The following is a 14774-nucleotide window of genomic DNA, read 5'->3' as shown; positions in this document are numbered from 1 at the left end:
AAATCTGTCTTTGATATCATCTTCTAAAAGAGTAAACTGTAACCGGAAGGGTTTTGAGTTTCTAATAATAGTCGCTTCCGGGTTATTACTTGACGTTTTTTACAGCGTTTATTTTCCCTAACGCAGCAGAGCAGATGCGCGTTGTTCTTGTGCTGCGACTTTCATAACATTTTCACACAAGCCAGAAGACTATGGATTTTGGCGTGATGTTGCTCACTGGAATTGCACTTTACTTGCTTGTACAGTTTGTGCGCTTCATATTTGCGGACGCTGACTTGACCTTACTATGGGCAACCTTGTTAGGGAGCAAGCCAGGTAACACACCTGTCCCTTAATTAACTTGTACTGACCAAGAACTCCAAGCAGTCGCCACAATGTGGCAATGTACGAGGAGCAGTGGTGGAAAAAGGACTAAATTGTCATACTTGAGTAAAAGTAAAGATACCTTAATAGAAAATGACTCAAGTCGAAGTCACCCAGTAAAATACTACTTGAGTAAAAGTCTAAAAGTATTTGGTTTTAAATATACTTAAGTATCAAAAGTAAATGGAATTGCTAAAATGTACTTAAGTATCAAAAGTAAAAGTATAAATCATTTCAAAATCCTTATATTTAGCAAACCAGACAGCACAATTTTTTATTTTATTTATTTTTATTGGTGGATAGCCAGGGACACTCTCCAACACTCAGACAATTTACAAAAGAAGCATTTGTGTTTAGTGAGTCCGCCAGATCAGAGGCAGTTGGGATGACCAGGGATGTTCTCTTGATAAGTGTGTGAATTGGACCATTTTCCTGTCAAAATGTAACGAGTACTTTTGGGTGTCAGGGAACATGTATGGAGTAAAAATAACAGTATTTTCTTTAGGAATGTAGTAAAGTTAAAGTTGCCAAAAATATAAATAATAAAGTAAAGTACAGATACCCCAAAAAACGACTTAAGTAGTACTTCAAAGTGTTTTGACTTAAGTACTTTACACCATTGACGAGGAGTCAGTCTTTCAATATAGACTGTAACATGTTGCTCTACCTTTTATTCCTACATTGTTTCAGGTCAGATCCATGTTGCATGAATGGAGAATCCAACCAATGTAACACAAAGGTTGTTTTGATGACACGTTCTGTAGTCTGAGCACCAAGCAAATTTTGACCTCTCAGGATCTCCTTCAGATTTAGAACAGCAATGTCCACACAATGTTGCAAAACAGCGATGATATGGAAAATCTGAAGGACATCCAGAGCGGTCAAAGTTTTCTGGTGCTCAGACTACAGAATTTGTCATCAAAACAACATTTACCTTTGTATTACATTGGTTGCTTGCCCTCAAGGGCCAAGAGGGGGAAATTACAACAAGGTGGAGGGACCTGGTCTATAATGGTTGGGGTAACCAGGTGACAAGGTTGTAGTGCTGTTTCTCTGTATTTTCAGGTCCGAGGTTGAACACCCTACTGTAGCCTACCTCCAAACTACTCACAGGCCCAGTATTTACTATGAAAAGTAACACAATCTGCTGCTTGTTTTGTAGAGACCAAGTTGAAAGGACTGGTGGTGTGGGTCACAGGAGCCTCCAGTGGCATAGGGGAGGAGCTGGCTTACCAACTAGCTGGATGTGGGTCTCGTCTGATTCTATCAGCCCGGCGCGTGGATCAGTTGGATAGGGTGAAACTTCACTGTTTGGGTGAGTGAGAAAGTTCTGTAGTCTAATGAAAGCTGTATGCTCTTGCACACAATTGGGTTGATTCTCTTTACTGTTAAGAATGATAAATTACATAGCCTACCGCTTCAATGATTTTATACACCTAGCCCCTTCATTTGCTGACCAGTTAACAAACATTTTCATTTTTCTTTCCCTAGAGCGCTCCAACTTAAAAGATAAGGATATTCTTGTTCTTCCACTTGATTTGCTGGAGAGGGCATCCCATGAGGCAAAAACGAAAACTGCTATCCAGCACTTTGGCAATGTAAGACCACTACACTTGATAATTGCCACGTCTATTTCTATGGGCACAAGCACTGTTCATGACAAACTGTTCACACCCTTCTTGTTGGTGGAGAGAATTTAGCAGGTTGAAAGCTTATTTCCTGCAATTCTACACATTTTGTCATGGGGTGCAAATAAAATTTTGCACTTTAAAAGCTAATTTTCTTGCAATTCTATACATTTTGCTATGTCTAATGTGTATTCATGTAATATTTCAGTGACAAAAAAAATTACAACAATATCTGTGGGCTAAGAAAACAAAAACAAAAAAACATGAGCTGACATTGGCTAGTTGATCTGGACATTTCTGACAAGTTATATATAGCTCTCTAAGGTATGCAATGACTAACATGACAAGAGGAACCGATAATGCACTACCCAATTTCGAAATTGCACCTTGTGCGTGCTACTATTACAACTTTCAAGAGTAAGTTTAAAGCTGGACTGAGTTCCTTTAAAAAATATATTATATACAGTACCAGTCAAAAGTTTGGACACCTACTCATTCAAGGGTTTTTCTTTATTTTTACTATTTTCTACATTGTAGAATAATAGTGAAGACATCAAAACTATGAAATAACACATATGGAATCATGTAGTAACCAAAAAAGTGTTAAACAAATATTTTAGATTTTAGATTCTTCAAAGTAGCCACCCTTTGCCTTGATGACAGCTTTGCACACTCTTGGCATTCTCTCAACCAACTTCATGAGGAATGCTTTTCCAACAGTCTTGAAGGAGTTCCCACATATGCTGAGCACTTGTTGGCTGCTTTTCCTTCACTCTGCAGTCCAACTCATCCCAAACCATCTCAATTGGGTCGAGGTCGGGTGATTGTGGAGGCTAGGTCATCTGATGCAGCACTCCATCACTGTCTTGCTTGGTCGAATAGCCCTTACACAGCCTGGAGGTGTGTTTTGGGTCATTGTCTTGTTGGAAAAACAAATGATGGTCCCACTAAGCGCAAACCAGATGGGATGGCGTATTGCTGCAGAATGCTGTGGTAGCCATGCTGGTTAAGTGTGCATTGAATTGTAAATAAATCACAGACAGTGTCACCAGCAAAGCACCATCACACCTCCTCCTCCATGCTTCATGGTGGGACCCACACATGCAGAGATCATCCGTTCACCTACTCTGCGTCTCACAAAGACACAGTGGTTGGAACCAAAAATCTCAAATTTGGACACATCAGACCAAAGGACAAATTTCCACTGGTCTAATGCCACTGGTCTTCTTGGCCCAAGCAAGTCTCTTCTTCTTATTGGTGTCCTTTAGTAGTGGTTTCTTTTGAACAGTAATTTGACCATGAAGGCCTGATTCAGGCAGTCTCCTCTGAACAGTTGATGTTGAGATGTCTGTTACTTGAACTCTGTGAAGCATTTATTTGGCCTGCAATCTGAGGTGCAGTTAATTCTAATGAATTTATCCTCTGCAGCAGAGGTAACTCTGGGTCTTCCTTTCCTGTGGCGGTCCTCGTGAGAGCCAGTTTCATCATAGCGCTTGATGTTTTTTGCGACTGCACTTTCTCTTTGCTTATTTGAGCTATTCTTGCCATAATATGGACTTGGTCTTTTACCAAATAAGGCTATCTTCTGTATACCACCCTACCTTGTCACAAAACAACTGATTGGCTCAAACTCAATAAGAAGGAAAGAAATTCCACAAATTAACTTTTAAGAAGGCACACCTGTTCATTGAAATACATTCCAGGTGACTACCTCATGAAGCTGGTTGAGAGAATGCCAAGAGTGTGCAAAGCTGTCATCAAGGCAAAGGGTGGCTACTTTGAAGAATCTCAAATATAAAATATATTTTGATTTGTTTAACACTTCCTTGGTTACTACATGATTCCATATGTGTTATTTCATAGTTTTGATGTCTTCACTATTATTCTACAATGTAGAAAATAGTACAAATAAAGAAAAACCCTGGAAATGAGTAGGTGTCCAAACTTTTGACTCGTACTATATGTGTGTGTGTGTGTGTGTGTGTGTGTGTATGTGTGTATATATATATATATATATATATATATAAATGTATGTATGTGTGTATATATGTATATATATATGTATGTGTGTATGTGTGTATATATACAGTGGGGGAAAAAAGTATTTAGTCAGCCACCAATTGTGCAAGTTCTCCCACTTAAAAAGATGAGAGGCTTGTAATTTTCATCATAGGTACACGTCAACTATGACAGACAAAATGAGAAAAAAAAATCCAGAAAATCACATTGTAGGATTTTTAATGAATTTATTTGCAAATTATGGTGGAAAATAAGTATTTGGTCAATAACAAAAGTTTCTCAATACTTTGTTATATACCCTTTGTTGGCAATGACACAGGTCAAACGTTTTCTGTAAGTCTTCACAAGGTTTTCACACACTGTTGCTGGTATTTTGGCCCATTCCTCCATGCAGATCTCATCTAGAGCAGTGATGTTTTGGGGCTGTCGCTGGGCAACACGGACTTTCAACTCCCTCCAAAGATTTTCTATGGGGTTGAGATCTGGAGACTGGCTAGGCCACTCCAGGACCTTGAAATGCTTCTTACGAAGCCACTCCTTCGTTGCCCGGGCGGTGTGTTTGGGATCATTGTCATGCTGAAAGACCCAGCCACGTTTCATCTTCAATGCCCTTGCTGATGGAAGGAGGTTTTCACTCAAAATCTCACGATACATGGCCCCATTCATTCTTTCCTTTACACGGATCAGTCGTCCTGGTCCCTTTGCAGAAAAACAGCCCCAAAGCATGATGTTTCCACCCCCATGCTTCACAGTAGGTATGGTGTTCTTTGAATGGAACTCAGCATTCTTTGTCCTCCAAACACGACAAGTTGAGTTTTTACCAAAAAGTTCTATTTTGGTTTCATCTGACCATATGACATTCTCCCAGTCCTCTTCTGGATCATCCAAATGCACTCTAGCAAACTTCAGACGGGCCTGGACATGTACTGGCTTAAGCAGGGGGACACGTCTTGCACTGCAGGATTTGAGTCCCTGGCGGCGTAGTGTGTTACTGATGGTAGGCTTTGATACTTTGGTCCCAGCTCTCTGCAGGTCATTCACTAGGTCCCCCTGTGTGGTTCTGGGATTTTTGCTCACTGTTCTTGTGATCATTTTGACCCCACGGGGTGAGATCTTGCGTGGAGCCCCAGATCGAGGGAGATTATCAGTGGTCTTGTATGTCTTCCATTTCCTAATAATTGCTCCCACAGTTGATTTCTTCAAACCAAGCTGCTTACCTATTGCAGATTCAGTCTTCCCAGCCTGGTGCAGGTCTACAATTTTGTTTCTGGTGTCCTTTGACAGCTCTTTGGTCTTGGCCATAGTGGAGTTTGGAGTGTGACTGTTTGAGGTTGTGGACAGGTGTCTTTTATACTGATAACAAGTTCAAACAGGTGCCATTAATACAGGTAACGAGTGGAGGACAGAGGAGCCTCTTAAAGAAGAAGTTACAGGTCTGTGAGAGCCAGAAATCTTGCTTGTTTGTAGGTGACCAAATACTTATTTTCCACCATAATTTGCAAATAAATTAATAAAAAATCCTACAATGTGATTTTCTGGAGAAAAAAAATCTCATTTTGTCTGTCATAGTTGACGTGTACCTATGATGAAAATTACAGGCCTCTCTCATCTTTTTAAGTGGGAGAACTTGCACAATTGGTGGCTGACTAAATACTTTTTTCCCCCACTGTATATGTATATATATATATATATGTGTGTGTGTGTGTGTGTGTGTGTGTGTGTATATATACACAGTTGAAATCGGACGTTTACATACACCTTAGCCAAATGTATTTAAACTCAGTTTTTCACAATTCCTGACATTTAATCCTAGTAAAAATTCCCTGTCTTAGGTCAGTTAGGATCACCACTTTACTTTAAGAATGTGAAATGTCAGAATAATAGTAGAGCGAATGATTTATTTCAGCTTTTATTTATTTCATCACATTCCCAGTGGGTCAGAAGTTTACATACACTCAATTAGTATTTGGTAGCATTGCCTTTAAATTGTTTAACTTTGGTCAAACGTTTCGGGTAGCCTTCCACAAGCTTCCCACAATAAGTTGGGTGAATTTTGGCCCATTCCTCCTGACAGAGCTGGTGTAACTGAGTCAGGTTTGTAGGCCTCCTTGCTCGCACACGCTTTTTCAGTTCTGCCCACAGATTTTCTATAGGATTGAGGTCAGGGCTTTGTGATGGCCACTCCAATACCTTGACTTTATTGTCCTTAAGGAATTTTGCCACAACTTTGGAAGAATGCTTGGGGTCATTGTCCATTTGGAAGACCCATTTGCGACCAAGCTTTAACTTCCTGACTGATGTCTTGAGATGTTGCTTCAATATATCCACACAATTTTCCTTCCTCATGATGCCATCTATTTTGTGAAGTGCACCAGTCCCTCCTGCAGCAAACACCCCCACAGCATGATGCTGACACCCTTGTGTTTCACGGTTGGGATGGTGTTCTTCGGCTTGCAAACTCCCCCTTTTTCCTCCAAACATAACGATGGTCATTATGGCCAAACAGTTATATTTTTGTTTCATCAGACCAGAGGACATTTCTCCAAAACGTACGATCTTTGTCCCGATGTGCAGTTGCAAACCGTAGTCTGGCTTTTTTATGTCGGTTTTGGAGCAGTGGCTTCTTCCTTGCTGAGCAGCCTTTTAGGTTATGTCGATATAGGACTCGTTTTACTGTAGATATAGATATTTTTGTACCTGTTTCCTCCAGCATCTTCACAAGGTCCTTTGCTGTTGTTCTGGGATTGATTTGCATTTTTCGCACCAAAGTACGTTCATCTCTAGGATACAGAACACGTCTCCTTCCTGAGCGGTTTGACGACTGCGTGGTCCCATGGTGTTTAGACTTGCATACTATTGTTTGTACAGATGAACGTGGTACCTTCAGGCATTTGGAATTTGCTCCCAAGGATGAACCAGACTTTTTTTCTGAGTTCTTGGCTGATTTCTTTTGATTTTCTCATTATGTCAAGCAAAGAGGCACTGAGTTTGAAGGTAGTCCTTGAAATTCATCCACAGGTACACCTCCAATTGACTCAAATGATGTCAATTAGCCTATCAGAAGCTTCTAAAGCCATGACATAATTTTATGGAATTTTCCAAGCTGTTTAAAGGCACAGTCAACTTAGTGTATGTAGACTTCTGACCCACTGGAATTGTGATACAGTGAATTATAAGTGAAATAATCTGTCTGTAAACAATTGTTGGAAAAATTACTTGTGTCATGCACAAAGTAGATGTCCTAACCGACTTGCCAAAACTATAGTTTGTTAACAAGAAATTTGTGGAGTGGTTGAAAAACGAGTATTAATGACTCCAACCTAAGTGTATGTAAACCTCCGACTTCAACTGTGTGTATATATATATATATATATATATATATATATATATATATATATATAAACATTTATATATATATATAAACATTTATATCCGCCCGCCCGCCCGCCCTGCCGACCCCTCAGTTTGGGAACCACTGATGTAGGACATACTTTTTTAGCATTTACTTAATAGTCTAGCCAGACTGGCCTTACTTATTTAATATACACTGCTCAAAAAAATAAAGGGAACACTTAAACAACACATCCTAGATCTGAATGAATGAAATAATCTTATTAAATACTTTTTTCTTTACATAGTTGAATGTGCTGACAACAAAATCACACAAAAATGATCAATGGAAATCAAATTTATCAACCCATGGAGGTCTGGATTTGGAGTTACCCTCAAAATTAATGTGGAAAACCACACTACAGGCTGATCCAACTTTTGATGTAATGTCCTTAAAACAAGTCAAAATGAAGGTCAGTAGTGTGTGTGGCCTCCACGTGCCTGTATGACCTCCCTACAATGCCTGGGCATGCTCCTGATGAGGTGGCGGATGGTCTCCTGAGGGATCTCCTCCCAGACCTGGACTAAAGCATCCGCCAACTCCTGGACAGTCTGTGGTGCAACGTGGCGTTGGTGGATGGAGCGAGACATGAGGTCCCAGATGTGCTCAATTGGATTCAGGTCTGGGGATCGGGCGGGCCAGTCCATAGCATCAATGCCTTCCTCTTGCAGGAACTGCTGACACACTCCAGCCACATGAGGTCTAGCATTGTCTTGCATTAGGAGGAACCCAGGGCCAACCGCACCAGCATATGGTCTCACAAGGGGTCTGAGGATCTCATCTCGGTACCTAATGGCAGTCAGGCTACCTCTGGCGAGCACATGGAGGGCTGTGCGGCCCCCCCAAAGAAATGCCACCCCACACCATGACTGACCCACCGCCAAACCGGTCATGCTGGAGGATGTTGCAGGTAGCAGAACGTTCTCCACGGCATCTCCAGACTCTGTCACGTCTGTCACGTGCTCAGTGTGAACCTGCTTTCATCTGTGAAGAGCACAGGGCGCCAGTGGCGAATTTGCCAATCTTGGTGTTCTCTGGCAAATGCCAAACGTCCTGCACGGTGTTGGGCTGTAAGCACAACCCCCACCTGTGGACGTCGGGCCCTCATACCACCCTCATGGAGTCTGTTTCTGACCGTTTGAGCAGACACATGCACATTTGTGGCCTGCTGGAGGTCATCTTGCAGGGCTCTGGCAGTGCTCCTCCTGCTCCTCCTTGCACAAAGGCGGAGGTAGCGGTCCTGCTGCTGGGTTGTTGCCCTCCTACGGCCTCCTCCACGTCTCCTAATGTACTGGCCTGTCTCCTGGTAGCGCCTCCATGCTCTGGACACTACACTGACAGACACAGCAAACCTTCTTGCCACAGCTCGCATTGATGTGCCATCCTGGATGAGCTGCACACTCATGCTACCACTAGAGTGAAAGCACCGCCAGCATTCAAAAGTGACCAAAACATCAGCCAGGAAGCATAGGAACTGAGAAGTGGTCTGTGGTCACCACCTGCAGAACCACTTCTTTATTGTGGGTGTCTTGCTAATTGCCTATAATTTCCACCTGTTGTCTATTCCATTTGCACAACAGCATGTGAAATGTATTGTCAATCAGTGTTGCTTCCTAAGTGGACAGTTTGATTTCACAGAAGTGTGATTGACTTGGAGTTACATTGTGTTGTTTAAGTGTTCCCTTTATTTTTTTGAGCAGTGTATATTCAACATACATGCTCACTGCTAGTCTGATTAATCAGGCTGTAATACACAATTAATTGGTATATACAGCCTGAAACATTTGTGTGTAAAATGTTGTAAATGTTCCTTACAAGCCAGAATGTTGAATAAAATTACATTTGAACTTACTCTACCGGTTGTCTGTGAGACAAAATATCCACAGCAAAGTATTGTTTACCCAACTTTTTAGAGAGCCAGTAGGTATATTGTTCATTACCGAGGTGTGGATTGTTCTCCATCCTCCCGATTCAGAATACACCATTTTAATTGTACCGAACTATATACCTACCGGCTGTCTAAAAAGTCACTTAAACAATACTTTAATGTGGATATGTTGTCTCATGTTGAGCAGCTGAAGAACAAACCGCACAGACAACTGGTAGAGTAAGTTGAAATGTATTTGTATTCAATATTCTGGTTTGTAAGGAACATTTACTGTAAACGATTTTGCACACGTTTCAGGCTGTATATACCAATTAATTGTGTATTAAAACCTGATTAATCAGACTAGCTTACTACCAACCAGCTCCCAAAGGCAAATGATGCACATGTTCAACATGAAAATGCAATTCAAGGCTAAATCCAGTATTAGCTCCGTCTTATTAGACGTGTTCTCTTATTCTGAGACGTGAGGTTGTTTTCACCTGTAATCTGATTTGTTTTTTGATTATACCTTTGACAGAAATGTTCACAACCAAGTCTTGATTTTGTTACCAGTGTATCATGAATTCATTAATTAAATGAATTCCTTTGAAGAATAAGATAATTGGTGATACATGGCTTGCTTTGTTCCGGTCTCCCTCTGCACTATGCCCGTTTAGATTGACATCCTGATTAACAATGGTGGCCGCAGCCAGCGTTCTCTGTGCCTGGAGACCAGTGTGGATGTGTACCAGGCACTGATGGAGCTCAACTTCCTGGGCACGGTGTCACTTACCAAGCAGGTGTTGCCCCACATGACGCAGCGAGGGTCGGGCAGTGTAGTTACTGTAAGCAGTGTGGTCGGCCTGGCTGGGGCACCCCTGGCAACCGGATACTCTGCCAGTAAACACGCTCTTCAGGTGAGATCAATCATGGGCCACCCTCTGCCCGTTTGTAGTTGTACAACATCTAGATATATCAATTGATTAAGATCTTGAGATATCTACTTTTTCCACAGGGCTTCTTCAATTCTCTTCGAACGGAGCTGACCGAATACCCAAGGATACTCATCAGCACAGTATGTCCAGGGCCTGTACAGTCACAGATAGTCCAGAACGCTTTCACAGAAGAAGTGGGAAAGGTGGGTTTTGCTGCCAATTTGTGTGATGAAAAACAATAAACACATTACAATTGCATCACATTTTGTTATTGTCAAGATGTCACAGAAACGCATTAATGGGAAAGCCATTGGTCTTTCAAATAATTGTAATTAAAGTATGATTTAACTTCTGTTCAACTGAACATTCATTTTTGTTTGAGTGTTGACATTTTAATTTCCTCTCTCATTTCCCTTCCATATCTAAGGCCATTCCCACTGCTGGGGACCAGCAACACAAGATGGCCACTAGTCGTTGTGTGCGTCTCATCCTGGTGGGTATAGCCAATGGCACCAAGGAGATGTGGATCGCCCAGCAGCCCTTTCTGCTGTTCTACTATGTGTGGCAGTATGCTCCCACCTGGGCCTGGTTCATCACTGATGTGCTGGGCAGGAAGAGGGTGCAGAACTTCAAGGCTGGCCTGGTTTGTATTGGTTTCCTGATGGTCTCAACATGATTTTGCTTAATAATGTGTTTTCTGAACTGCAAACTATATATTGTTACAGTTTTGCCTATATAATGATCAGAGCTCAGTGTATTCCAGCAGTGTTTCCCAACTGTCTCCTCCAGTACCCCCAACAGTACACATTTTTGTTGTAGCCCTGGACGAGAGCACCTGATTCAACTTGTCAACTAATCATAAATTCCTCAATGAGTTGAATCAGGTGAGTTTGTCCGGGGCTACAACAAAAATGTGTGCTGTTGGGTGTACTCGAGGACTGGAGATGGTAAAAACTGACATAGACAACCAGCACTCTGACTGGGTGAAACACACAAGGCCAGTGATGGCTAACTCCAGTCCTCTGGGCTGGAGTGGTGTCACACTTTTCCCCCATCCCTAGCAAACACAGCTGATTAAACTAATTGCATTCTAAACTGAAGATCATGATTATTTGATTGGAGTCAGGTGTGTTAGCTGGGGCTGGGGCAAAAGTGACACCAATCAGACCCCAGAGGAAAGGAGTTGCCCATCCCTGCACTAGGCATTGTTTATGCATGGCCTTGCTTTCACATTCTCTAAGGTTAACCTTGCCTCTCCAGGCCAGGAATAAGGGGACACTAACCGTGTGAACAGTCTGAAAATACTTTAGTAAAGCAGACTCTATTTAGAGCTGTCTCTTAACAGCTAGGGGGCTCAGCTGTTACTGACCTTGCTTCAGCCTGATAAAGGGAAGGGGGTGGCCACACTGGCCAGGGTATAGCAGTGAGCATGACTGCTTCCCAGTGGCAGTGACTGACTTACTGACTACTACGTCTGGTGGCCTCTGCTGGACAGCTGAGGGCCACGCAGAAAGGTCATGTTCTGACTGACTAGACATTTTAGTGTCAGGATTTGGATGGACGATGTCGCCCAACCACTGTGGTTTAGTTGTGTGTAGGAATGCTCAAGAAGGTTTGGTCAATATAAAAAAAAAGTATACAAAGGAGATTAAATACAGACTGAGGAAAGGCAACATAAATAGCGAGTTTGCAGGTTTTCTATTCTTTATCTGTCAATGAACAGTATTTTGAAATCTAGACACCTAAAACAGACAATCAAGCAAGATTTGCCTCAGAACATAGGACATACAGTCATTTGAAAAAGTAAGGACACCCCCTGGAAAGTATTATTTTTATTTTGTACATATTTGGACAGATGGATATGTAATCTTCACTTCAACACTATTGACAGATAAAGGTAACCTAATTTAACAAATGACACTGAAAGATTATACTTTGCAATCATTTATTCATCAAAATCAACAGAAATGCAATTCCATAGTGCGGAAAAATAAGTACACCCCTAGCTTCAATAGCTTGTGTTGCCCCCTTTGGCTGAAATAACTTCATCTAGATGTTTCTTGTAACTGTCTATCAGTCTCTTACATTAACTGGGAGGAATATTTGCCCACTCTTCTTTACAGTACTGCTTCAACTGTGTCATGTTCGAGGGCTTTCTTGCACGCACGGTTCGCTTCAAGTCCCCCCACAGCATTTCGATAGGATTGAGATCTGGGCTTTGACTTTCTTCTTTTTGAGCCATTGTTGTAGCTTTGGATCATTGTTGCAAGATCCATGTTCGCTTCAGCTTTTTGACAGATGGCCTCACATTCTCCTCAATAATTCTCTGGTACAATATATAATTAATTGTTGACTCAATGATGGCAAGTTGGCAGGCCCTGAGGCAGCAAAGCAGCCCCAAACCTTAATGCCACCGCCTCCATGCTTTACAGTTGGTATAAGGTTCTTCTGTTCAAAGGCAGTGTTTCATTTTTCGCCAAACAACTCCACCTTTGACTCATTTGTCCAAAGCACATTGTTCCAGTAGTTTTGGTCTTTACCCAGGTGTTGTCTGGCAAACGTCAGTCGTGTCTTGATATTCTTTTTTTGAGAGCAGAGGCTTCTTCCTTCCTGACCTCCCATGTAGGCCAAGTTTGTTCAGTCTCTTTCTGACAGTTGACTCATGCACTTCGACATTGATTGTGGCAAGAGAAGCCTGTAGATCCCTTGATGTTACCCTGGGGTTCTTAGACTTATATGAGTATCTTTTGGTCAGCTCTTGGGCTGAATTTGGTATGACAACCTGTCCTAGGTAGATTGCCAGTGGTCTGGAATTTTCTCCATTTGTAGATGAGCCGTCGGACAGTGGAATGCTTGAAAATGGATTTGTAACCCCTCCCAGACTCATGGGCATCAATAATCTTTCTTCGGAGGGCCTCGGGTAGGTATTTTGATCTTGGCACGATGTTACCCCACACCCATATGGTTAAGACCAAACCAGACCAAGTTTCTAATCTTTATGGAAGGCTGGACCCTCCTAAGTTTCTCTAATGATTTTCTAATCATTTGCACCTGATTCTAATTTTAGCCATTATGTGACGGTAAAGGTAGGGGTGTACTAACTTTTTCCGCATAAGGAAAAGGCATTTTTATGTTGTTTTTTTGTGATTTGTTAAATTGGGTTACCTTTATCAATGAATGTGGTGGGAATATAGCTCATATCCATGTGTCCAAATGTTTTTTTTTTGTTGTTGTTTTTTAGAAAGACCACTTTCCAGGGGGTGTACTTACTTTTTCACATGAGTGTATATGGATAAAGTAGAATCGCAGTCACCTTTAATTAAACTGAGATATGACCTATTCCCACATCATGCTGTTGACAAGTCCATTTTTTTTACTGATGCCTTAACTTCTTGAGTGACAGAGCGTCTCCCCAGAATGTAAAATGTTTATATTTTGCCTGTGCTACAGTTTTTTACAGTCTGAAAAACATAACTTTAAAATTAAGCTTTCTGTCTTACAGGATGCAGACTCTGCTTACTTCACAAAGCCAAAGCCCAAGTCTTCCTGAAAGGCATTCCAAATGCTTGAGCTCCACCTTAAAATGGGTTAATTGCTTCCAGGTTCAAGTTGTCTCCTTTTTAGCTGAAAGGAAAATGTTTTAGGACAGCCCTCTTCACAAAGCATAAGGATGAGGGTGGAAATAGAAACATTGAAGTTTTTCCTCCTGTCACCTATGAAATTAGGATGTGTCCAGGCTGACTCAGTTAATGGAGAAAAAAGTATTTCAGAATAAGGAGGAACATTAAAATTGATTGTCTGATAGGTGGAGTATAATTAATGCACTCCCCACAGATCTGTGATGAATGTCTATAGCACTGACCAATCTCGAGTAAATAATGGACTATCAGGTTTCTTTGAAAACTTTAAGTATATACAAATACACACCATACACAAATCAGTATACAGTATGTACAAGAGAACATTAGTTATTAAATTAATCTGTTTGTCTTAAATAAGTGAAAGGTAAACAAAATTATGCAAAATAATTACTAACCACATTACAAAGACACATCCTTGAATTTAACACTTCATAATAAAAAAAATAAGCTAAATATTTGTCCCTTTTTGCCTTTGGGAGCATTACATAACAGCATTTGCTAAATAAGTTTATTATGAAATTGGAAGCACTGTGTTGGCTGTCCTCTTCGGGGGAAGGTGGTTGTAACTGATCAAATGTTTAAGTTTGATAAACTACAAAAATTACATTTCATTTACACAAGTGATTCAACGCTTTGTTCCAGAATGTGAATTAAAAAAATATTCTGAACAATTATGTCCCTTGTAAATATTTTTTCCAGAAAGCTCACATTTCATTGTTTGAACTAGTACCACACATTTGGTAATTCATACAAGAAAACTGACAAATATTTTGGACATAAGTATTGTGCTGTCGCTCTTGCATGAAGGACACCATTTGTTTTAATCTGCCTTCCAGGTGCCCTCCTACGATACAGGACTAGGCAACTAGATTCAGCAGCGGGACGATTTTAGCCGGGGGGGACGCAAAATAATTATAACTGCAAATTGAC

The 14774-nt window shown here is 41.2% G+C and overlaps 1 protein-coding gene across 1 annotated transcript; it reads left to right on the top strand.

The window, feature by feature from the left end:
* The first annotated feature begins 95 nt into the window (after positions 1–95).
* Positions 96–14518, top strand: dhrs7 (dehydrogenase/reductase (SDR family) member 7). The gene is made up of 7 exons (XM_084143773.1): positions 96–315; positions 1526–1678; positions 1855–1961; positions 9946–10185; positions 10284–10406; positions 10631–10846; positions 13706–14518. The coding sequence occupies exons 1-7, from the start codon at positions 192–194 to the stop codon at positions 13751–13753; spliced, it is 1011 nt and encodes a 336-aa protein (XP_083999899.1). The 5' UTR covers positions 96–191; the 3' UTR covers positions 13754–14518.
* The last annotated feature ends 256 nt before the right edge of the window (positions 14519–14774 follow it).

Source organism: Coregonus lavaretus, assembly GCF_964263955.1.
Source record: "Coregonus lavaretus genome assembly, chromosome: 27".
Classification (NCBI taxonomy): domain Eukaryota; kingdom Metazoa; phylum Chordata; class Actinopteri; order Salmoniformes; family Salmonidae; genus Coregonus; species Coregonus lavaretus.
Note: the sequence above shows the minus strand (reverse complement) of the source record. Positions and strands in the feature narration are given on the sequence as shown.